This window comes from Lissotriton vulgaris, chromosome 1_1, assembly GCF_964263255.1.
Source record: "Lissotriton vulgaris chromosome 1_1, aLisVul1.2, whole genome shotgun sequence".
NCBI classification, from domain to species: Eukaryota; Metazoa; Chordata; class Amphibia; order Caudata; family Salamandridae; genus Lissotriton; species Lissotriton vulgaris.
This window is the reverse complement of record NC_141685.1, coordinates 437,730,769-437,756,427: the sequence shown is the minus strand read 5'-3', so window position 1 is coordinate 437,756,427 and position 25,659 is coordinate 437,730,769. Positions and strand designations below refer to the sequence as shown.

General features: G+C 46.8%; 1 protein-coding gene across 1 annotated transcript in view; it reads left to right on the top strand.

The window, feature by feature from the left end:
- The window catches only part of PSMA4 (proteasome 20S subunit alpha 4), a 155,720-nt gene that overhangs the window by 32,117 nt on the left and 97,944 nt on the right, over positions 1-25,659 (top strand). The window contains exons 4-5 of the mRNA XM_086953153.1: positions 21,880-22,042; positions 22,653-22,730. Coding sequence (XP_086809279.1) covers positions 21,880-22,042; positions 22,653-22,730 — 241 coding nt within the window. The remainder of the gene's footprint in view (positions 1-21,879; positions 22,043-22,652; positions 22,731-25,659) is intronic.

Genomic DNA, 25,659 nt, shown 5'->3' with positions numbered 1-25,659 from the left:
ATCTTTTATGCTACCCTTGTGAACTTACATGTATACATGAAACAGTGCAGCACCATTCTTCCACAGGGAACCTTGGTGCAAGGTAAAAATACGTGTGCAGTGGTCCCAAGGAAATCATTAACACGAAATGTTTTTAGTTTGATACATGTTTGCATATCCATATCAATAACACTCCTTGTTGTGTTGTTCCTCAATTGTCCCTTTCCCTGGTTACGTTTCCTTCCACTCCCTGCATTTCTTCACTATAAAATGTTGAAGGGCCTCTTGCAGATGCTCTGCGTGGTTAGACTGAAGACATCTATTTCTTGTACTTAATAAAGAAACTTGCCTGTCATCCTGGTGGCATTTTTCTTCATTGGCGATAAGACTGGGATACCATACGGGGCAGTTATGGGGCTTCACCCCTGTAGTTTCGATCCTCGCCATTACAGAGACGTTCTGAATGGAGTATTAAGAATGCTTCCAGAACCGAATCTGTCCTCTAATTTACAGAACTCCCGGTGTTTTAACTGAAGTTGCTGTTTCCCCTCGCCTTACGAAAGCTTTCCTGCGGTAATACCGTTGTCTGTCATCGGCTGTGTTGGTGTTGTGCTACTCTTGATGGGACTCGTGTCCTTCAGGCAGTCACCTGCTCTAGTCTCATCTTTATGGTGTCTCAGTGATGCATGTCCCTGCACAGCATTTGGTCTAGTGGTTTGGCACCGCAAGGTAGTTGGGCTGCTGGTGTACGTCATCCTTGTGAGTATTATTCACGTGTCTGCACAACAAGCTGGTAATTTTCAGCAAAGAGCATCATAAGAGATCGTCTCGTCTACAAATAAGTTATTCAAATCACCTGGAAGAAGTTCTTCATTAGCAAATTCTTTCTGTGGATCGGACTACACAGGAATTCCTTTCTCTTCAATCTCCGTTTTGTCAATTCTAATTGCACAGCACTGTCTGGTTGCGATGTGCTATTGCACATTTGTTCAACTGTAACCCTGTCAACTGTGTAGCAACAGCGCCATCTACTGGCTTTAATTTAACTAAATATAAGACGGCGTCAAATACAATTGAACAGACCCCCACAGGATATAGCGGCATGGATTAGCAAATTTAGCGGCACAAATATGGAAATTTAGCGGCACAAATATGGAAATTTAGCGGCATTTTTGCGGCACTTTATTTTACTCATAATCATTCCTTTTTAGCCTGAAATCAATGGAAACTGTTTTAGCAGGGTATTCCACTTTGCATTAGGCATATTTAAAGGGTCTGCAGCTCTACGGAAGCACAGCTCAAGTCCTAACCTCATGGGAGGGAGCTGTAATTCTCCCTGGGATGTTCTAATGCCCATAAGAGCACCGCTGCCTCCTGGATCCGTGAGGCAGGACACATCTTCCTCAGGCACCCTAGGGCGCAGAATCGTAGTGGCTGATCCAAATAAGTTAGACAGACTGCATAGGAAGGTCACCACCTGCTTACCTGGTTCAGTCCTCATAAGTTGACTTGAGCATGTACTTAACACCCTGGTACTATTCCTTGTGCCGCTAAACTTACTAATCGATGCCGCAATATCCTGGGGGGGTCAGACTAGAGGAGCGAATTGAAAGATTTGTAGAAACGTGAGCTGCAAAGCAAGCTGGTTTCAGTTGCCCCTTTGAAGGTGAAGATGTAATCATTAGCTCATCAGGAGGAGTGTTGTGATGGGAGTAAAAAATTTAAGGAATTCTGCCATGCATGGGGTGTTACCCAGGAGTCAGATGTTTGCCGCAGAAAAGGGGTCCATCATATGTGAATTTGTCTTAAGCCTACCTTCTCTATTTTATCTGTTTCAGGCATGTAAGTTAAACTATAATTATATGCAAAATGTTGAAATTGAGTATTCATAGAACGTGTTTCTATTTCAAATTAGAAATCTTCTTCCTTGTGGGCTAAACCTACGCCTCTCAGCCTGTTAGTCACCTCAGACTTACCCTCTCACATCATTAGGCTCTTCAAAGTTTCCACAGGGTAGCTGGGGTAGTTTAGTAGTGGTCTTTTTGGACTCTGCACTTTTTCATATTTATATCTATAGCGCAAACTCAACCCAAAGGTATTGATTGGAGCTTTACCTGAGCGCCAGTTACTTTACACAAGGACATATTCATGTTTTTAGTGTTTAAGTGATTTGCACAGAATCACAGGATGAAGAACTAACGCCGAGACTCAAACCGAGTTCTCCAGTTCCAGAGTCAGCAGTTTTCACTGTAATGCCACATCCTGTCACCTGGCCTCACTCACCACGAGCTGCGAAGTATGCAAGCAATGGTTTCCCTTGATTACAGTCACTGTACTCGAGGGTCTGCGCCTTCCCCCTTTCAGGTTTGAATATAGTTGGAGTCATCTCAAAGTATTTGACGTTTATGAGTCTCCAAATAATGAAAAATAAACATGCTCGTCGTGCACTGCCAATTCCTTAAATGCGATAAATATTGTGTCGCAGATCGTTTTATTTAAACCAACCTTCAATAATATTTTGTCAGGTGTGTTTTTTGTCAGGAAGCACTTGGAATTCTATGTCCGGCAGCGTCTCATGTAGTCAGTGCGACTAACAAACACACACACGGTGTGAACAAGAAGTATCCGGAAGGTGTCATAAAGTAATGGCCAAAAATATAATTAAAATCCCAGAACATGCTGTTGTGCTCAGAATTGACGAACTGGAGACATTCCAATGGAAATACTACATATTTTCTAACATTGTTTAATTGCATGTTTACTAAATGATTTTCAAATACCTTTTCTGGTTTTCTTGAAAATACATTAACACAAGTGTAAATTTAATAAACCCTTACAGTGTATGTGCGCATCTACCAGCTTAGGGTTCCACAGAAGTGGGCAGCTGCCTAGTTGAGCAACTTTTGATCCACCGAGAGATGGCTGCTGCGGCTTCTTCAAGATTAAATTCAGGTTAAAAAATTCCCAGGTGATTTCTACCGAGCCAGCTGAATGGGTTCCTAGCTCATCGAGGAAAACGGATTCGTTTCAGAAGCTGCCAGCAAAAACTGCACTAGGGCTGAGTACCAACACTGGTTACTAGCGTGTGAGGTGCAGATTAATATATTGTGGCCCAGCTCTCGGCAGTTTGTCCTTCTGAAGACCGGGACTTTTTTTATCGAGGGTGGCAATTGCATGCTTTCGAGCTCGACTGGTTTAGCAGACGCCCTGAAATAATCTGCAACCCCTGGCACTGCCCAGTGAACCCCCTTAACTGTCCCAGGGCTTGGTATACCGTCAATAAACTAAAACAGAAGTTTGAGCACATATCGATAGGCAACGTGGTGCAAACCTACAGCACGCGCTGGTGTAAGTATGAACCCCTGGCCAGCGCGACGGCTGTGTTTAATTAACATTTGGCAGACGGAAATAATACAACTTTCCAACTTTTAGTTAGTTAAGTTCAGAGGTCGGCGCAAGTTCTAACAATACTCTAACCTTGTCTTAATGAAAGGAGTACAGATGCTTTTATCGAGGGCACAGAAATAATGAGCTGGAGTGCCGTTTAAAAAAAGAAAAGGATTGCGTTTTCCAAATTTCGCGGGCAGTTTAGCAAAAATCGCGGACTTTTTTCAAAACTGCTGATTTCGCGATTTTTTTGCAAATCGCGAAATCGCGATATCCTGAAGGGTCTGATTGAAGAAATAATAAACATCTGGCTGGCAATCTTCAGCAGCGATCCGCATCCTATTTTCTAACTGCTCGCAGCTACTCACTGCTCATGACAGGTGGGTCGGCTCTGCGCTGCAGTCAGATGACTGGGACGTACCAAGCATGTGAGTGTACCTGGCGCAGGATCTGTGTGATATCCTGTGCGGGGAGACAGTGCTATGATGTGTCACGGCCCTTGAGATTCTGATTGCCCCTAGCAATTCCTTATCGATAATCTACCATCCTTGGAGAAGACATCCCCTAATACCACCCTCCTCTACCTTTCACTCCTGTTTGCATACTCCAGCCCCCCTCCCAGTCTCCAGAGCAATGTGATTATAGCTATATTTTTTGCGATGATAGAAACAAGACTGGTTCAGTTATACAACCTTCCGTTTAGGACCTTGACCATACATTTTGAGTCCTTTACTTTAATCTATGTATTTCTCACAGAGTGGTTATTCTTGTGATTGATGCTGTTTTAGCAGTTATCTTTCCCTTTCTTTAACCATATAATTTCATAGACCTACTAATTTTTTACTTGTGCTGTTTTGTGACATCTCCATTCCCTGTTGGAATCTCATCAACACTTCTGCTTTAACTATGAGGTATTTTATTATTTAGGGTTATTCTGAATATCCGGACTTTGTGCTAAAGCCAATAGACCCAAAGTACTTGCCAGAGGTCAAAAAAGCAAAATCATCCAGGGGGGTAGTCCCTTGCGCCAGTCAAAGAAAAGGGCAGAGCTCTGACAAGCAATTATATATTTATATCCTGCATCAAAAAGAGTGCGCAGAGGCATAATGAGGGAGGCCGAGGAGGAAGGGAACTGTCTAGCGATTGACACCTTAACTGCTGCCAAAGCGTCTCCCCCAGTATCTCAACCCCCGTGCAGACTGACGACAGCAGAGAGTTTTGCACAAAAATGAATGAGGTTATATCAAGCTTTTGAACCCCCTGATGCAAAAGTTATCCAGGCCAGAAGCGAGCATCGAAAAATTAGAACAGCTCGCAAGCATTGTACACCCAAACCAGGAGGGTCAGAGGAGCCAGCAATGCCACATGAGTACCCAGCCTGCTCTGCAGCACCAGGCTACTATGTGTCATTGCAGCACTAAGAACCCTCGGTACAATGGTCCTAGTAGCTGTCCAAACGATCTCCCCAGCATTGCTGATTCGGCCCAGTGTTGGCACCCCTCACTGCCCTATTGGATTCCTACTCCTACAACTGCAATTGGGTAGCATATGGGAGACAAAACCATACGGTACATACTCAAACTACCATCCAAGAAAGGCTGTTGTATATTCAAAAAGCACCACCCCCAAATAGGTTTAATAATGCACGTAGGGCGGAAATGCAGTTACATAGCAGCCAGGGACAACATAATATGCTAGCGAGAGTATTGGCCGGGGCTAACACACTACATTTACCCCCAGAAGCAACACCATACACCATAGTGCTGGTTATTGTCCCTACCTTGCCATATGGAGCCATGGAACATTGGACCAATCTAAGAAATAAATCACTATACGAGGTAAGTGCAAAGGCAGGTCTATCAAATCCCCTTTTCACAGAGTTCAAAATGGTGAGGCGGGTCAGTTGGATAGGGAGATCAAAAAAAATCTCTAGAAGGTGACTGCATAGTACTATCATTTGGGTCACCAGATCTGGTCCAAGCAATACTAGAAAGAGCGGGTAACAAGTTCATAGAGAAAACGGGGATTAGTATCCTACTCCTTGGTTATTTTTACAAACACCCAGCTTTATATCGTCTTCACAAGGGGAGATCCTGGGGGGAGGGCGGAGACCGCATAGATATGCCATCCTTGTGAATAATCACTGACATTTTCAACCCCCTAGACGATCATGACTGACTGTCCTTATTGGATGGAGGTCTCACTGTGTACATAGGCACCATAAGGGACATGATGACCGCAATAGCACCAAATGATTGCCTGGAAGTCCAGGAGACCCGTGATCCCAAGTCGTCTCATAGGTTAATTACAAAGGAACCCCATGGGAAATGTATCACTGGAAGCCCTTAAATAGGGCAAAGGCATAACTACAACATCGATTCTAATGTACTTATCACAGACCACCCGAATAGCGAAAATAAACCAATCCTCGGGCCTCAGGGTAGCAGTCATATTGTCGAACAAGTTACAAGTAATTCGCCATCGACTACTAATACTGATGCGTTAATAAATAATACTAAAGTACAACTAAGATTACGCCCTTGATGCAACATCAATTAACATCACACCTAATTGACCCTACCAGTGATAGCGATTTCCCAAATAGTACAGATACACTTGGGTGTATATCCATAACTAATAATGAGGTAAATAAGAGTCCAACAATAATATCGTGGAACTTGGCAGGTATCCACTCTAAACTTCAAGATCCAGATTGGTTTTCCTACATAGGGAAAAATGATATCTGTGTCTTCCAAGAGACGTGGGCCGTAGATAGGGTACATATAAACGGTTACACCACTTAGTGTGGAAACTAACCCGCCTAAAACGGCGGCTAGGGCCAGTGGTGGGCAACTAATTCTCTTTAAAAATTCCTTATCCTTAAAGTATAAGCATATACCAATTGATTCTCAAGATGTTATGGAGATAGAGCTTGTTTTTCCAACCAGCTTAATTTTGACCTTGTTTAATGTTTGCTAGGTCAAAACTATATAGCAGCGATTGTCCTGCACTCTAACTACTGGACGATTTGGTTGGAGTATATCATTTTGACTCTAAAGTTATAATTGTGGGAGATTTTAACACTGCTCAGTAGGATAGACGGTTCAAATGCACTCTGCTCGAGGAAGAGGATGAGCTATGGGGTATCCCTAATTTGGTTGCTGGCGAACAAGGCCCACCCCTATCAAATGTCTCCTTGCATATTGCTACTTTAATCACAGGTAGAAGCCTGAGGGCCTGTAATGGGAGAACTGCACCTGATTTAGGGTGGAAGGCCACTTTTAAAAGGGGTGCCTACACTAATATAATAGATTATATATTCGTTGACGTAAGAGTGTGGTCACTGGTCGAAGATATGAGTATTGAACCAAGGGACGACTGCGATCATAATTCTTCATTATTAAAAATGAGGGGTACAGATTTGGAAAGGAATTTTTCAAGTCACACTTCTAAAAACGAGAAGCCGCACGTATCTAATAACCGCAGAAGAGTTACGTGGCCTAAAGTCCAAGCTGATCAGGGCTTATATACTAGTGTATATATAAGCTTTTCACATCGTTTTTAACTAATCTGTGTAGCAGTGTGGGAAGTATACAACCCAGAATTAACTCGTATTGTATCGGTACATCATACATTTTTTGAAGCTCTACAAACTTTTTTACTAAATATAGCTCTGGCAGAAGGCCTCCCAGTATTGGGGAAAATAAGCGGTTCAATAACTATTGTAAGGGAGCCAAGAATGCTCTGCAATTAGCAGTTAGAGAGTGCTCTAGAACTGAAGTAATCAGGGCTCGCAACAGTTATAAAGTAGCGTTAAGTAAAGCAAAGCGAGACCCTGCAGACAAAAATTGGCAAGATCTGGTCCTAGCTGCTCAATGGAGGGATAGTTGCCTTTTTTGGCATATTGTTTCAAAGGGGAGCAAGGAGAATTCTTTCACTCTTAGCTCATTGACATGCACATGTGTCAAGAGGGAGGTGAGCTTGGAGCGACAGCTCCGTGGCGACCCGTGCAGAAGTTCCTGAAGCGACGTTCAGCCGCATACAAAACTCACCGGAATTCACCAATCCTGTAATCTGAATACTGGCGGATCCTGCAGGACTAAAAATTGCCTTTCTGCAACACGAATCAATTGAGAAATGAGCTGCGACGCACCCCTATATGATCGAGTGCCAAGATGGCGTCCGGAGGGATTTTGAACCCTTCCCCCCGGAGGACGGAAGCCGTAACACTGCTTGTCTTCGTTTGAGCACTTGGTGGTGGATTCTCTGCCTTCCTCCTGAGGCATAGATCTGCCGACCGGCACCCATGGGAGGAAGACTGCCTAAACAAAGAGTTTTCCGGTCTGAAACAGCGGTAAGGTGCGGATGCGGCTGGAGGGGTTAGTGGGGGGCCTACGAGCTGACCCTAGAGCTGTCTCACTAAATCCCTTTACGGAGATCGGGACCTCGGGGGAGAATTAGCAGACACTGGCGCTCGCCGTGCACCATTTAATCTGCACAGCGATCGCCCTTCCACTCATGTGCTGCTCTCTCACGAATAAATCAATGACTTTCCCCGCTAGCGAAGATGCCAAGATGGCGCCCAGGGAGCTAGCTGTGGGATTGCTCCTGGGGTCGAAAATGATGCTTTCTGATGCCGCTGACCTTTGTTTCTGTCCTTCTGAGAAGGCCCCCTAACCTCTGCCCACATCCAGATTTACCAGCCAACCCCCCCGCCCCCTCTGGGGTGATCGCTGCGCATCATTCTACTCACTTGCCCTTATTACCTCTGAGTTACGGTTGTGTCTAGAGGTTGAGTGACTCACTCGCCCCCGTTTTAAAACACGCAAAGGGCCCTGTCCTTTTGCCGCACCACTGCATAGATCACACCCCCTTTGCATTTCGAGTTATTGAGAATACTGGGGGCTGACTGATTTTATACATCATGGACACAATCTGACATCTGACCTCAAGATGGCCGCCTCAGTGGGTCGCTCCATGATGCTCCACTACTCCTGGACAATCTAACTGACCTTCGACCTTGATCGTGACCTCAGCCCTCACCTGACCTTGCTTCTGCTTACCCTTCTGGGCTTTTACTCTGGGATCTTTCCCGTGACTGTGGAGACTTAGCTATTTGACCGATGCCCGGTGGAGCTACCGGATAGCTAAAGAGGAGATGGGCTGTGGACTCCCCCTCAGCCGTCACCTACCCAGCCGGAGTTTGGGCAGACTATCCTTAGTCTCTCCGTCATACCCCCTCCCAACCCATCAAGATATGGAATCTGTGAACCTACCTCTGACCGTGAAGACCTAGCTTTTTGACTGATGCCCGGTGGAGCTATTTGATAGCTAGAGAGAAGATGGGCTGTGGACTACCCCTTCAGCTGTCACCTACCCAGCTGGTCTTTGGACAGAACTTACTTTGTCTCTCCGTTGTATTCTCCCTCCTACCCCTTTACTCCACCCCCATTCTTCCTTATGCTGAATTTATCCCTCTTCTTTGCTCTTTAATTGTTTTTCCGTTGAGACCTAGCTGTTTGGCTGATGCCCGGTGGAGCTACTTAATAGCTAAAGAGGAGATGGCCCTGTGGACTTCCCCTCGGCCGTCACCTACCCAACCGGTCTTTGGGCAGACTCTCCTTTCATCTCTCCATCTTATCTACCTCCTAACCCTTTACCCCACCCCCTTATCCTTCTAAGCTCCATTTATTTAGTCTTCTACACTCTTTAAATGTTTTTCTAGTACCTGATGTAACGCGTAACTGATGTAATGTTGTAATTTCTGTGGAACCTTATGTAAAGCGCTCCGATATCTCCAGGTCTAGCCAGAACTATATAAAACTCTCAAAATAAAATAAATAAAAATAAAGCTATTGTATCTAATCGGAGACCTGGGTGGACCATTTCTCAGAAGCAGCTACTATTGCCCCTGCGGCGAATGTAAACAACACAGCATTTGCTTTCAGCCTAGGAGACACTCTGTCAGCAATCAGTAGATTAGAAGCAGGTAAAGCTCCTGGTCCTGATTTGATCACAGGCAATTTGTACAAATCCGAACCAATGATATGGGCCCGTATATAAATCTTTTGTCTAATTGCATATTGACTGGTGGGGACATCCTAGAAACCTGGAGGGGAGCCGAGATTACCATCCACACAAAGGGCGATGCTGCTATCGCCTCCCACCTTTATATCCATCAGCCTGATAGACAATTTACAAAAGATTTTTTCTAGACAAGTCCTGGATAAATTACAATTTTGGATGGATGACCACATGATATTGTCAACATACCAGGCGTGTTTTAGTTCCAAAAAAAGCACGTGTGATCAAGCTTTCAGATTCACTTTACAGTGGAAGTATGTGCTACTCGGGAAACAGAAGCTTTATGTAGTTTGATCTGGTAACGCATGACTTGTTATGGAAGATTATGCTCTATTTAGGTGCCCCTGCCGATCTGGTAACAGTGATAGCACGACTCCACATGGAGAATTATGCCGAAGTCAGATGGGGGAAAAATGTCGGAACTAACAGAGAAGATACTGATACAGCGAGGGTGCGACAAGGGTGCGTTCTCGCCCCCACACGGTTTTCCCTGTTCATTAATTATGTGGCGAGTCGCTTAATGGTTAGTAAGAATGATGCACCCTCCCACGGTGAGAAAGTCCCTATCCTGCTCTTTGCAGATGACTCATTATTATTATCTAAGACACCAGTGGGTCTGCAAATACTATTGGATATATTTTTAGAATTTTGCACAGATAGGAGATTGGAACTCAACACCTCCAAGACAAAATACATGGTGTTTGGGAAAGTACGGGGTGGTCTACGGGAGATCAAGATTACACCCGAATCCCTTGAAAGGGTAAAATAACTTTGATTACCTACGCATAGGTCCGAGTGAGTCACTCAATTGGGAACACCAGCTAAATAAGAGTTGCCTAACCCTATGTGAAAGATCTAGATCGATACTAAAATTCCACAAACCATCTTACACACAACCGCTATCCCCAGCATTGGAAATCTATTGTGCAAAAGCCCAAAGTGGAGCCCTGTACGGAGCTGAGATTTGGGGCTACACCACTGTCAATAAGTTAACGATTTGTGAAAACATCTTTGTTAGATGCCTCATCTCTGTACCTATTACAACTCCTCTATTCCCCTTTTTTGCGATCTCGGGTTGAAGAGAATTGGTGATTTGGCTGCTCTTAAACCTTTAACCTACTGGTTGCGCCTATGATTATCCCCCAACTTATTGATTACCGAAACTCTCTGTGGGAGATTATGATTATTAAATGTGCAAAAAGCTTACCATGGTTTAAACATATCGCAGATTAGTGCAAGTCAATGAACATGAAGGACCTGTGGGAACATCCAGATAGGGCTACAAGAGATTATCTATCCTCTGAGATTAAAAGCCAGATATTGGGAGGTGGTGGGCTATAACTATACTAACAATTCGACTAGTGGTCAGTTATCATTCAAATTTTTAGCCATAAAATCATGCCCTCAATTTGAACTCTTTCTAGACCAAATTTCGCCCCCTCTTGCAAAAAGCTTATATGTCAGATTCAGATATGGCAATTTGCTCCTAAAATTTCCTAGAAAGGAGGCGGTTGGCCTAGTACTGGATTTATGTCCTGCCTGTCCTACTGTCAAAGAAACCGAAGAACGTGTTTTGTTTTTCTGCCCTAGATATCAACAGATATGGAGGAGATGGTTAAGACCGATTTGCCTCAATTTAGGAGCTAGGCAGTAACAGTTGGCGCATAAATTTTAAAATCTGATGTATTTGAGCCAATACTTTTTTCTGTCAGCCGCTTTTTATTTGCCTTCTGGATAATCAGACTGAAGCTTTTATTATAGATTGCACTGTAATACTAACTGTCTCGTAAAATATGCACTTTATGTATTGTGTACTTTAGGAATGCTCCCCTTATTTCCTTGGGGACATGCAGGCTGCATGGTTCATAGCAGGAAGCTTGCCCTACAGCGGTTTCTTAATGTATTCTGATTTATGGTTGGCTGTCCATTTCTATAGCCCTTTTTTAATAAGCCATTTGAAAATGTACTTGTTTTTATATTTTTTTAAACTGTAAATTTACAATGTTTTTACTTTTTGTATACTTTTATGGTTTTGCACAAAATAACTGAATAAAGTTATTTTGACTGACGGGTGTGACCACTACTTGGAAAGGTAAGTTGGGAAGTTAAAGGTTGGTTAGGCACAGTCGGTTTGTGCACACAAGGCCCTGGGGCGTCTGGTGCAGGGGTGCCTTTTGGGGTCGGATCTTCTTACCAGCTCCTGGTCGCTGTTAGGGGGCCTTCTGGATTTAGGCTGCAGGCGTGGGCTGGAGGCTTGAGGCAGGTCGGGGGTCACCGGATCTTGGGTGAGGATCGCCGGGGTGACCTCGTGTGCTTTTCCATTCGAGCTCGGGCCGGGTTCGGCGGGTGCAGAGTGGGCTGGATTCGCGGTCTCTGGCTGCTGCCAGAGGTTGCAGTTGAACAAATCCGGTGTTCACGGGAGAAGCAGTCTTTGGAAGGGAAGGCAGGCAAGTCCTCCGGGGATTCTAAGGTTGCTGGCTGCAGGACACACTAGGAATTCGCAGCAGCAGGTTCGAGGGGAGACAGGCCGGTAGGACTGGGGCCAAATCAGTGGGCGTCTTCCTCTTGTTAGCTGGCTGCACGGTTGTTTGGTCCTTTTTCTTTTCTTCTTGTTAGGCTGGATCTGAGGAAGCAAAGTTCAGGGTGCCCCCTAAATACTAGATGTAGGGGTGTTACAGGTAGGTAACGGCAGGGACCAATGGGTCCCTTCCATGGGGTGGGCACACCCCCTATCGTGCCACCCTCCAGTGGGAGGGGGGGCAAGGGCTCGTCCCTGTTTGGCTAGGTCCCCCCATCCTCAAGATGGCGGGGACGCAGAGTTGTGCTTCACCTCGCCTTCCCCTCCTGAGCGGTGGAGTTGGCAGAGGTGGGAACACACCTCTTTTCCTTACTTGTTTTCCCCGCTGTTTCTCCCGCCCAAAGTGGGGGGTACAACCAGTGGAGACCAGTTCCTAAAAGCAGCAACTGGTCTGGGGAGGCTCACAAAGGTGGCGTGCTTTTGAAGCTTTCCCTTCGTGAGCCCTGCCCATCCTGGGGGAGGAGGCTCGGCACCTCGTCCCAGAATGTGCATTGTTTGAGGCCCCCGAGAGCAGCTGGCTCTCGACCCAGGGGTCCAGAAACATGTCTGTCTGTGCCAGCCTAAACAGCCACTCAGTCAGGTCACTAGAAGTTGGTCGAGTTTCAGGGGGCATCTCTAAGATGCCCTCTGTTGTGCATTTTACATTAAGTCCCACACTGGCATCCGTGTGGGTTTATTGTGCTGAGAAGTTTGAAACCAAATTTTCAGTCTTCCGTGTAGCCATTATGGTGTTGTGGAGTTCGTAATGACAAACTCCCAGCACCATATACTCTTAATGGCAGCACTGCACTTACAGTGCCCAGTAATGGACTTGGGCACAGTAGGGGTACAAGGCTCATGCACCTATACCCTCTGGCACAGGGATCCCAGCTAGAGGGGTGACTGATGTATGGCAGGACAATGATTTGTGGGCATGGCACACAGGGATGTGCCATGTCGACTCATCACTTTGTTCTACACCAAGACACGCAGCCTGCAAAGGTAGTGTGTGAGTGTCTGGGTACAGGACCTCTAAGAGTGGCACTATACATGCTGCAGCCCTTAGAGGCCTTCTCTGGTCACAGTACCCTGGGTATCCGTAGTACCATTTACCAGGGGCTGACATGTGGATGCCAAGTGGGTTTACGCTTCAATGCAGTTTTTAGGGAAGGAACATAGACCCTGGGTAGCAGGAGCCCAGGGCACACTCAGTCAAAGAACATCAGCTATTCAGCAAAAAGTGGGGGCATACCATGCAAGCAAGAGGGCACTTAATCACCCCCCCTCTAATGAAGGAATGATCACCCTTAATTTCTGTGTTGTCCACCAAAAATATAGAAAAAAACACTGCCTTGGTTGTGAAGTGCAAAAATCCATCGTTTTTTTGCACTCCACACCACCCCAGTTCCGACATGGCCATATGCAAATCAGCCTTGACCCTGTGCCTCATTGGAACAGTCCAGCCCGAACTGCCAAGCCATGTCTTTCCTGGACCGGAATCAAGCATCCTAGGACCGGTTTCTGGCTATCGGCCGTCTTCAGCCAGGATAGCTTGACTCCAGTGGTGTGGAGAGCATGGGACTCACGTCTGAGCATACCCATCCCACTCGGGGTGACAAGTACAAAAATAACAGCTAATGGACAGAATGCAAAACCATGTCATACATTCACCCCAGTACAAAGATCTGGGCCTAAATCCATCGTTTTTTTGCACTCTACACCACCCCAGTTCAGACATGGTCATATGCAAATCAGCCTTGACCCTGTGCCTCATGGGAACAGTCCAGCCCGAACTGCCAAGCCATGTCTTTCCTGGACCGGAATCAAGTATCCTAGGACCGCTTTCTGGCTATCAGCTGTCTTCATCCAGGATAGCTTGACTTGTATGGGGCTGACCTTAGTAGGTCTGCAGGGGTACAATTTCAAGGTAGAATACGTACCGGGAACCAAAAACCACATAGAGGACTGTTGATCCAGAATGCTTGCTGTTGACTATACTCAAGATTTGACACTGCCTGATCATTCGGTTCTATCAATCCACATTACAGCAATCTTAAAGGATGAAGTTGAAGAAAGTATAAAACATGACAAAACCTTGTTACATTTAAAATCTCACAGGAATGGGCTGAGAAATGTAAAGAATTACCAGAAAATATATAGCCATACTGGAATGTGAGAAGTGAGCTACCCAATGATGAAGACTTCCTCTTAAGGTTGGGTAAAATCATACCACCTTAAATTGCAGGAGAACACATTGCTCATGAAGGCTATGAGCAAAGTTAGGGCAGAATACTGGTATCACAAATGCATACCTGTACTAGTTGACTATCATTCTCATTGGGTTACGACAAAGTTTGTAAACCATATCAATACTGCGAATGTAAGTGAGTTTTTGCTGGACACCTTTTCCTTGAAAGGCATTCCTAGCACCTTTGCAGCTGACAGTGGGGTGCAAGACTTCATACCCATATCAAAACACCTTTACTGCCTCAAAGTCAATAGGCTAATAAAAGAGTAAACAAGATGATAAAGCAAATAGATTCGATTGGCCCATGCAGCTAGGAAACTCCTATCCAAAATTCTTCATGAAATGTTATGGACATTGTTAGACCTGACACCCTTGGCGTGGTTTTCCCCTATCTTTTTGCCTCTGCCTCCTGTATTTTTGATGCTGTGCTGGATTTCGTTTTTGCTGGTTTAGATGCTTTGGGCACTCTGCCACTGCTGATCAGTGCCAGAGTGTGCTCCCTATGGAAATTATCATATTGATTGGATGTACCTGATTGGCATATGTGTATCACCACGAAGTCCCTAGTAAAGTGCACTAGATGTGCCAGGGCTGCTGATGACAGATATTACTAGTGGGCCTGCAGCACTGATTGTGCCACCCACAGGAGTAGCCCTAAAATAGTGTCTCAGGCCTGCCACCGCAGTGCCTGGGTGCCGTCAGTGAACTGCCATGTCCTCCTGGCCAGTGTCCCCACTGGCTGGGCCTAACCCGTCCCTTTATGTACACATTGGTCACCCCTATGGAAGGCTCAACGTACCCCCCTAGGCAAGGTGCAGTGTATAGGAAAGGTAGAGCATGTACTAGTGCAGGTAACATGCTCTGGTAGTGAACAGCAGCCATTTTGTGTGCTCACTGCTGCGAGGTTATCTTGCTCCATAGACTAACATGGGGAGGCTGGTCCCAATGGATACCAGCCTATCTTCCCACAGGAACAAGATGGGACATAAGTGATTGATATCCCTGAACTCAGAATTTGATAACACATCTTTTAGGAAAGGTTGTTTTTAAATTGTTTGAGAACAGTACTTTTAGAAAGTGACTGTTCTCTTGTCTAACCTTTCTGTGTGCCTGGGCCTGCTTGTGGATTGACTGTCTGGTGTGAGGGTGACAGGGGCTAGGGAGCCACCAGGAGGTTGTCTGAGTCAGCCCGTGGTTGAATGACTGCATCTGCAACTAGAGTGATGGGAGGAGATAGCACCTAGGAGTGAATAGGGCTGTGCCTGCCTGCCACAATGCTGGCTCCACCTCCTGCTGGGCGGCTGTCGCCTCTGCCCCTCACACTGAAAGGAAGGAAGAAGCCAGGAAGCCCAAGTGCTCAAGCAACACCCAGAACTGGTTTAGACCGGGATCAAGGCCCACTTGCACAAAGACTTCAAAGACTTTTAGGGGTATAAGAGAAGGACCCCTGACAACAGATTTTCAGATTCTACAATCAAGAGGAACCTCTGCCAGAAGAAGGACCGCTGAAGGAACTAAAGGAAGACTGCCTTGCTGTGTGCTCCAAGGGCTGACCTGTGTTCTGTTCAACTGAAGGAGAGAAGAATAGGGGCTTTGCTGTGTGCTGTGCCCCTACCTGCTTGAACTACCAAGACTTTGCTGTGTACTGTCTCTGCAGGAATATCCAAGGGGCCTGAGAAGAGCTGGCCTCCTGTCCTGGAACCCAGGGTTAAAAGGTTCCCAAGAAACTGAACTAAGCTGCAAAGATCGTGCTGTTTTGGCCTGGAGCGTGAGTTTGTCAATTGCTGCTTGAGGGTTTAGATCGGTGTGCTCATCGGTACACGGTTTGCGAGGGTCGGAGGTCTGTGGTGCCTCCCCTCGTGAATTGTGCTCTAAAACAACATCTGTGACTCTGAGGGCGGCCTAGCCGTGGCCAGCGCCCACGAAACCTTGTTGCCGCTAAAGTTTTCCGCTGCCAGGGGGCCGTAAATCGTCCCGCGATCTCGCCGTACCTTGCCGGCGCTTCCGAGACGAAGATCGAACCCGCTGCTATCCATTGGTCGAGGGAGTCGAGCCCCCTCACAAACGCCGCGCTGGGACTGGTCCCAGCACTACCGCGTCATCATCTGAAGCCGTGCAGCCATTGGTTAGAGGCTCCAGCATCACTAGGGGACCGTCCCGGGAGCCGCACTGCCATTGGCTGACTCCCGGGCATCTGCGGAGACTCGTCTGCAGGGCCGCGACTGGATTGGCGGAGAGACCCGTCCTCGCCGAAGGAGCTGCGCTCAAGGCCGAAGAGAGACCCGTTCTCGCCGTGGGAGCAGCACGTGTATCCCTTGCCCCTGGCCTGCCGTCCCAGTCAAGAATTGCTGGATTAGCTCCCCGCCGCTCGCTGGATTGTCGACAGCAGGCGGAGAGCTGAAGGGACCGGCCGGGGCAGGTTTGAAGGCTTCTCACATGCCGAGGCTTCTGAGGGAACAAGACGGTGAGGCGCACGTGTGAGGGCTCGCGCATGTAGCGTGAATTGCTGATTTTGATTGTACCGCCCTAGTGAACACTCCAGTGATATTTTTGAGAGACTAGACAATTCAAATAAGTGAATAACTGCCTAGAACTAAGTGAAACCCTTAAGAATACGTGCAACCATTAAAAAGAAATGCAACTACCTTGTAACTGACCTTTTTACTTTGCTAAAGTAGATAAAGCTATATTTTTATATACCTACCTCTGTGGTCTCAATTTGTGGTGCACTTTTGGGGTCATTGTGGTTATTAAGTGCAAATACTAACGCATTGCCTTGGGGATAAGCCTGTCTGCTCGTGCCAAGCTACCTAGAGGGTGAGCAGGGGTTATCTACAGAGTGTGCCCCCTTTGCCCTGACTAGAAGCAAGGGTCCCTATTTGGATAAAGGTACTTACCTCTACCAACTAGAGACCCCCAGATCTAACAGACCTATTTCATGCTTAACCTCACATTGTGACGGTCCTATCACCTTTTACGTCCCTAAAAAGTAGGAAACCTGGTTCTCAACTCAATCCTCAATGATGGGCAACCAGTGCAGGTCAACAGAGACACCGTACGAATAAGGAACTCTACCACTATTCAAAACAAATTCAGGAAGTTTTCTCATCCATGAAGAACTAAACAAGTGAAACGCAGGTGGCAAGACCTGGTAGGATAGCAAAATGTCCCAAAAACCCCACAGCTATATGTAAACCCACATCTCATGATGACTGAAATGATGTTTACCCTCCCTTAGTTAAATGAATTACCAGGAATGTCCGCTCACCTAGCTGGCAATTGGATAACAAAGTAGGGCGATTCCCTTGTCCATTATCCCAAAGTTCCTATTGTTCCCGCTATCATACATTTTAATTACATATATACTTTTACCCTACTATTAGTGTACCAATTTTTGTTCTTATCGTCTTGCAGTTTTCTTTTTTTCATCTTCCCTTACTTACTATCTTTCGCTAGGGAAGGAGAAGTATTTTATTGTCCCTCAGTTGTCCCCTTCTTTGGTCCGTTTTCCTTTCCCTCCCTGCGTTCGGCACTATTGGAAATTATCCAATTGAAGCTCATATAGAATGTCTAAGTACTTCGTGACAGATGCCCTTCGTGGTGAGACTAAAACCTATTTTGTGTACTTAATAAAGAAACGTACCTGTCATCCTGGTGGCAACATTTGTCATTACTTGCCTAATTACGTCTGTATGCTTGCTTCTCCCCCACACATAACACCTACAGCCGCCTGGATAGAGTCCTAGTGCCTAATGCTGAGCTTACTATGTTAGTGGAGGTTACCCACCAGGCTTGTTTTTTGTCAGATAACTCTCCGGTAGCTTGCATGGTTCAGAGGGGGCCTTCGGTTGCTCGTCCTCGTACTTGGAGGCTGCCAGTGGATATTCTCAAGGATCCAATAGGAAAAACACATGTGGAAATGGCCATTAGGGACTATGTAGACCTTAATTGGGGGCAGGGGACCTTATCCGCAGCCACGAGGTGGGAGGCCCTGAAAGCCGTTGTGAGGGGCGCTTGTATGGGGCTGACCTACGGAGTCCGGAAACAGCTCCTCCGAGACCTCCAGAAGGAGGAGGATACTCTCCTGCAGGCTTAACTTATAACAGACCCCAGTGCCCTGCAGCAGCGAGAGGAACAAGCCACCCGCGCTAGGATACAAGACTTACTGGATAAATATACGCTGGGCCAATATAGGCAGCGCCTTCACAGGGAGGTAGATAAGTCAGGGAGACTCCTGGCATGGATATTGCGGAGGGAGCAGACCCCTGAGCGTATCGTAGCCTTGCCGGACCTGACCGGACAAGTGGTGTACTCGGAGCAGGCCGTCCTTGGGGTCCTCCAATCTCACTTGCGGCAAGTCTATGCAGCGGACCTAACCGCCTCGCTTCTTCTCCAGGTCTTTCATGAGGCGTTCTACAGTGGTGAGCTCCCGGGGAGCATGGCCCAGGGGGAAATATGCTTGATCCTGAAACCAGGGGGGGGACAAACTGGACCAGTCGTCATACAGGCCGATAACCATGATAAACTCTGACGTTAAAATCCTGACCAAGCTGCTGGCATCGCGGCTGGCGCCCCACATGGAGCACTTGGTGCACCAGGATCAATGTGGATTTATTCCCGGGCAGAACACGGCTATGAACTTGAGACGGTTAAATCCTATCCGACACGAGGTGAGAGAGAGGGACGAGCAGACGGTCTTGGTCTCTATAGACCTGGCCAAGGCTTTCGACACCGTAGACTGGGGCTACCTGCAGGAGGTCCTTCGGAAGATGGGCCTGGGTCCCAATTTCAGTCGTTGGATTTGAATCCTATATAGCTCCCCTCGGGCTAGGGTGCGTTTGGGAGCCGCGAGATCGGGGGAGTGGCGGCTGGAACGGGGCACGAGACAGCGGTGCCCACTCTCGCCGCTACTTTTCGCACTCGCGATTGAGCCCTTTGCCGTCATGTTGCGAACGGAGATGAGACAATGGGGCATTCAGGTGGGCGACGCGTGCAATGTATTGTCGTTGTATGCAGATGACGCCTTGTTTTACCTGGCATCCCCGAGGGACGCACTCCTGAAGTTATTGCAACATCTGGACCGCTTTGGCGAGGTGTCAGGATTGCGGCTCAACCGGAGTAAGTCCCTAATTTTCCCGCTCTCGGGATTTGAAGCTGTCCCTCTGGGGGATTTACCGGAGCTGGGTCTCCGTTGGGAGCAGATCAATTTCCGATATCTGGGTATCCATGTGGCCTCGTCAGTGGAGCAGTCCCTAGCCCAAAACATAGACCGGGTGATTAAATCTCTCAAGCAATCCGTGTCCTTCTGAAATAATCTCCCGCTGTCCCGGATGGTGAGACTGGCCATCTCCAAGATGGTGATGGTGCAGAGGACACTGTATGTCCTTCAGAACACGTTGTGCCCGCTTCCGCCTTGGATCTTTCGGACCCTCCACACTCTGCTTACGTCCCTGCTTTGGGCGGGGCGGCGAAGCAGAGCAGCCCTCCGTACCCTGGTGCACTCCTTTGAGGAGGTGGGTCAGGAGGCCCCGCGATTTGATCTTTACTACTACGCGGCGCAGATACTTCCGGCGGCCAGATGGTTCGCAGATGCGATGTATGGGAGACTCGGTTACTGGCAGGGAGGGCGACCGTGCAGGAGCTTCAGTTGGCACTGATGCGCGGGGCTGGAGCCGACGCTGAGCTGCCCTATGTGGTCAGGCACACAGCGGGTGGCTGGCAACGTTTTTATAGAAAGGGTCTTGCGGTCGGCCCCTTTCCACAGAGAACTGCCGCTCTGGATACTGGCCTCAATAGTAGAGTTGGACACTCGGATGTCCTTCCGTGAGTGGAGAAATGGGGGCTGTGAAGTTCTGGCAGACCTATATCCCTCGGACTGTTTTGTGTCATACGAGCAGGCAGTGGAGTCATTTGGCCTTAGCGGCGGTCAATACATACATTACCAGGGGCTGCGGTCTATAGTGCGCTCGATCTGGCCTCAGTGCCCGGAGATCCCTCCGATGACCCACACCTTACATATCATACTCTCTTGCGGCAGAGGACGCAGGTTGATAACTTTGCTGTATGCAGCTATGAAGCGGGATTCTGCTCCTCCAGTACCACCGACATGGGCGGCCTGGGAGGCGGATCTGGGGGTGCCTCTGGATCAGAGTCAGCGGGTGCGTATAGGGGCCCTCACGCGGCGGGTCTCCTGTAATGCGCGCTTTAAACTTATATATTTCTATTTCTTGCACCACACCTACCTTACCCCGAAGTCGATCAGCCGCTTCACGGAGAGCAGCAGGGACAATTGCCCCAGATGCAACGCAAGGGGGCGGGGTTCTTGCACCTGGCCTGGGAATGTCCGTTAGTGGGGAGTTTTTGGTCAGTGGTTGTGGCCCGGGTGACTGCTACCACAAGCCTCCGGATCGAGCTCACACCCATGCATTGCCTGTTGGCATTGGTCCCGAGGCCCCAGAAACGGAAGATATCCTACAAGTTATTGCAATTAGTGCTAGTGCTGGCTAGACGCAGGGTCGCCATTACATGGATGGGACAGCGGGCCCCAGATGTAGATGCATGGCTCAGGGATGTGCGGGAGTGGACACTCGCAGAGGAAACACATATGCAGCTTACTAGGAGGGTTGGAAAATTGGAGGAGGATTTGTTGGCGTGGCGAGCCATGTGCATGGCAGGACTGGCGGCGGAGGGGTGCTCGTCACCCAGTGACTCGGAAGGGACAAGCAGGGAGTTGTACTCTGGATCTGAGGAGGGAAGGGGCCAACTGATTGGTCCTTGAAATGTGCATGAAGCTGGGTTGGGCATGTTTTCCTCACAACGTCGTATGTAAATGTATTATGTCAACCGCGTTGCTACATAGCCTTGTGTGCTTTCAGATGTTGTCATACTCAGACATGTGCCATAATGAGTCCGTCGATCTGTGTACAAATGTTTTTAATGATGTCTTGAGGGGGGGGGGGGAATTTATCTTGTATTTTTCAGCAAAACTTGAAAATAAAAAAAATAAAAAAATTACGCCTGTATGCAATTTACATTGTTTAATTTTCAGAGAACCTTTACTTTCCTCTGAGCAAGGCTTAAGACCCCTCCTCTGCGATCAGATTATATCCGTACCAAACCAATCTGGTCTTAAACCATTTTTTCTCCTGCCAATATTACCAAAAACGAAACTAGTGTATGAGATTTGCCAAGATGCACAAGCTTTCTTCAGGAAAACTAAAGCACTTCTGAACCCATGTCCCCAATTTATGGGCTATGGGGAAAGAGTTTCCCAGCTGTTCTTGACGTCAAAATACATTGGAATATACATGTTAAGGTGATGCTTGGCCATTCTCTAGATACATTAAGAAAGCTCTCTAAACACCACCCGTTTATACACAGTAGAGGTTATTACTCTGTTTATACTCTTCACAGAGGCTAGGGAGAAAATGAAAAAAAACTCCTGGGACAACGAAGCAGCTCAGGGTACCTATTAGTGATGTAGAGTTGCATACTTGAGATTCATCCAATGATTGTTGAGCCTTTGGCATTGGTTTCTGGAATGCTTCTCAACCTACTTACTCTTGAATATTATGAAGGTGGGCTGCCAGTGTAAGTAACTGTGTGAACTTTCTTTTCACTGTAGGTCGCTTATATCAGGTGGAATATGCCATGGAAGCTATTGGACATGCTGGAACGTGTCTTGGAATATTAGCAAATGATGGCGTTCTTCTAGCTGCAGAGAGACGCAACATTCATAAGCTTCTTGATGAAGTATTCTTTTCAGAAAAAATATACAAGCTTAATAAGTAAGTCATTTGGAATCTATCCAACTGCCAATCTTTGCACAGTTCCTGCTTTAACCCTAATACTCTTGGTTCCGTTGTGACGGTTCTTTATACAGAATTGTTTTGCTACAGCTCTATGTTTAGGCACTCCCCTTTGGTGTCCCTAAGAGTCTGTGGGACTGGACTAGCAGTAACCTTGTTCCTCCGTGGCCTAGAGGGCTGGTCAGCACACCTACTAGATATTGCTTCCGCAACTCTGCCACATACTAGGCCTCACTCTAGTGATGGAAAGAAATATCCCATTGTGCATAGTTAAGGCATCATTAGCTTGATTTGACCAGTCCTAGGAGAAAACCTACATAACTCTAGGATGTAGACTAGTTTGGAATTTTACCAAAACTCATTATTTTGATACCATGAACTTGCCAGTAGGGAATATTCGTGGCAAGTCACTTGCCTATCCTATGCAATTCAGAGTAAAAAATAAACATTGAGGGATTGCTTTGTTTAGTATTTTTTATTGCTCTATTTTCTATTGTGCTTGTGGATTTGTGGAAGTGTATTGACTGTTTACCATGCTGAATTGTCCCATCTTAGTATGGCTAAATTGATCCTGACTTTTTTCTTGCAGTGATATGGCATGCAGTGTTGCTGGCATAACCTCTGATGCCAATGTTCTCACAAACGAACTAAGATTGATCGCTCAAAGGTATATATCGATTCTACCATTTGTAATGCTATAAGTACTGTCTGGGTTGTCGCCTATAAACTAGTTCATGCAAAATTGAAAACCTAAAAAAGGTATTGTGGCTAGCAGCATTTGACCTAAACTATACCTCTACGAGATTCTCTAATAAAACCCAGTTAAGAAGCTTTTTTGGGAAGAAATGCAAAGTATGACGTGTTGCTTAAAATACTGCAGTGGTACAGAGTTAATGACTGACTTCTCTCCTTTTGACGATTTCAGACTATTTGGTTGATTGTACAATAAAAAGAGTTGCATGTAGAACTTGGACCATATAATTGTTTCAGAGGTGAAGAGGATCCCGTCTGTCACATCTCTCAACCACTGATGCACCTCTGTTTAATTTATATTCTGTGTAGTAAAGCACTGGAATCCTTTCTCTGCAAGATAATTATGGAGACAGGTCCCGGAGCCAGAATGTTATTTTGTTCAATAGTGACATTTTGCAATGTGCGTTTTAGGCAGTTAGCTTCTCCAGTGTTCCAGATTGCAGTGCAGTTCATTTAACTTCTCAGTGGAGCAACTATCCTTTAACACAAACAAAAAAAATATCTTTATTGCCTAGCAGAAAAAAGTTGTTTTTTCACTTACTGTCATTAGGCGTTTTATATATATATATATATATATATATATATATTTTTTTTTTTTACCAGAGTTTTAGTCACCATGCTGACTCTTTACAAAAGCAGTCCTCCTTACAAACAGTAACAGTCATGGAATGATACGAGGTTTTAGAATTTGTCCTCCAGTGCTACATTGTCTAGGCCAGTGTAGCAAAACCATAACCCACGGTAGTCCATGCCTACCTTGGGCATGGATTACCTTGGGTTAAGGTACCTATTCCTTAGACCTTTTACACTCCACTTTACTTACAGTGGCCCCTTTGATCCAGTTCTTACCATGGCATTTACTGCTGAAGATTCGGTTGATGGTGAGATATCCCTTTCTGCCAAGCTTGCACCCCCCAGTTTCTAGATCTATTAATCAGATGATTGGCTTGATATTGGAGCTCCTCTTTGTCATGTCTGGACAAGGAGGCCATGCTCAATATCTTGACCCACTTCCTTAGTGCCCTCACGTGGTGAGGTGCTGCCAGCAGGGGGAAAATTCAGAATCATCTGAGACGGGAAACCACCTTTACAATGAAGGCTAACCAGATGCCTTTACAACGAAGGCATTACAATAACAAGTCTTTACAACAATGTTTTTTACGAGTATGCCTTTATCACAGATATTCTTTACAGCTACTTTCAGTGTGAAAGCATGAATAGTAATGCCGTTCTTGGCTTTGGGGACCGCCACCTTCCCGGGGCAGGACAATTGTCCTTTTTTCACTGATTTGCTTTTAATAATGACCAGCCAGGGAGACGCCATGAATCCGCGGGGCACTTTTCACTCTGCTTGCCAGGAGAGCGGGGGACGCCGCGAGTGGCGGAGCAGCAGCCCCTCCCCCAGGATACCGGGACCTTTCAGAGCGACTCGCGCCTCCCGCTTCGCGGGAGACGCCGTGAATCAGCAGGGCACTTTTCACTGCTTGCCAGGAGAGCGGGGGACGCCGCAAGCAGCGGAGCAGCAGCCCCTCCCCCAGGACAGCGGGGGGATATAGCCAACGCCTCATTTGCGCCTCACGGGCGGCGCCGGACTAAGCTTGGGCAAAGGGCAGGCCGTCTGTGGCCATCTGGCCGTCTTTGGCCGTCTTTGTCCGTCTGGCCGTCTGTGGCCAGAGGAGGCCGGGCCGGGCCACCCCTCTTAAGCTTGAGTTCCACCATGGGTAAGCGTAAACTTCATTCTTCACAAGACCAGGTGGGGGTTACAGCCAAAGTCCCCAGGAAATCAGCATCTATTATTTCCTATTTAACATCAGCGGTGGGCGCTTTGACTACAGAAATTGCCATTGCAGAGAGGGAACTTGGGCTGGATCCGACTGATGTACAAGTAGCTGGAACTTCCCCCCCGGTTATCATCTTGAGAAATCCGGTCCCCCTGGAGCCCCTTGTAATCATTAACCCCCCATTGTTTGCCCAGAAGTCGCCCTGTGTTGTCTCTGAGGAGAGGGTTGCGGTGCCTGTAAGTAAAACTCCCTGTAAAACTCTCAGCCAGATCCCAGTTACCAAAGGGCAGTTGAACAAGCAGAGCATTGTGACAAAGAGCAACGAAGCGATCAAATAAGCGGGATAAAGCCACTAAAAGTGCCTCCCTGAAACAGGGACCGGTTACAACTAATTTTATAGAGTCAACTGTACGGGACATGGTGGAGGAAATTTTCACCACTCAGTTGGAGATGGCTCTAACCAGTATCGGCAAGGACATCATTGAATATTTGTGTTGCCAGCTTATTAGAAAAATGTGAGCGTATTAATTCTGTTTTGATATGATACGGGATTTGTATAGCGCACTATCACTCCAAGGAGCATCTTGGCGCTATGACTCAACTAAGCTGATGAGGATGTCCTAAGCTATACTTAACAAAGAAGGGAGGTAGAGTACAAAGTAGGATTCCTACTCCACGGGCACTGATACATAAACAAGGAGAATCCTACTACCAGTTGGAAGGAAAAGTGAAGGAAGGGGGGGAACACTCAGTGTTGTGTAAAATACCCCTCACACACCAACAGGCCCCTTGGTGTCATGCTTCATCATCGGGGTCTTCGCACCCCGCTAAGGGGGTGCGGCACGCTACGACCTACGACTACGCGGGAGCGTTGACAAATCAGACTATGTGTGGTGTGTGTTGAGTGCAACTGAAAGGATTGGATGTGAGTGGGAAGTGTAGTGAGAAAATTAAAAAGTACCTGGCTAGTGGGTAAAAAGAAAAACTTTATTCCGTACCCCTGGCTGGTGCTGTTAAAAAATGTGCAAAAGGGCGAGGTTTTGTGTCTTAATTAGGGACAGA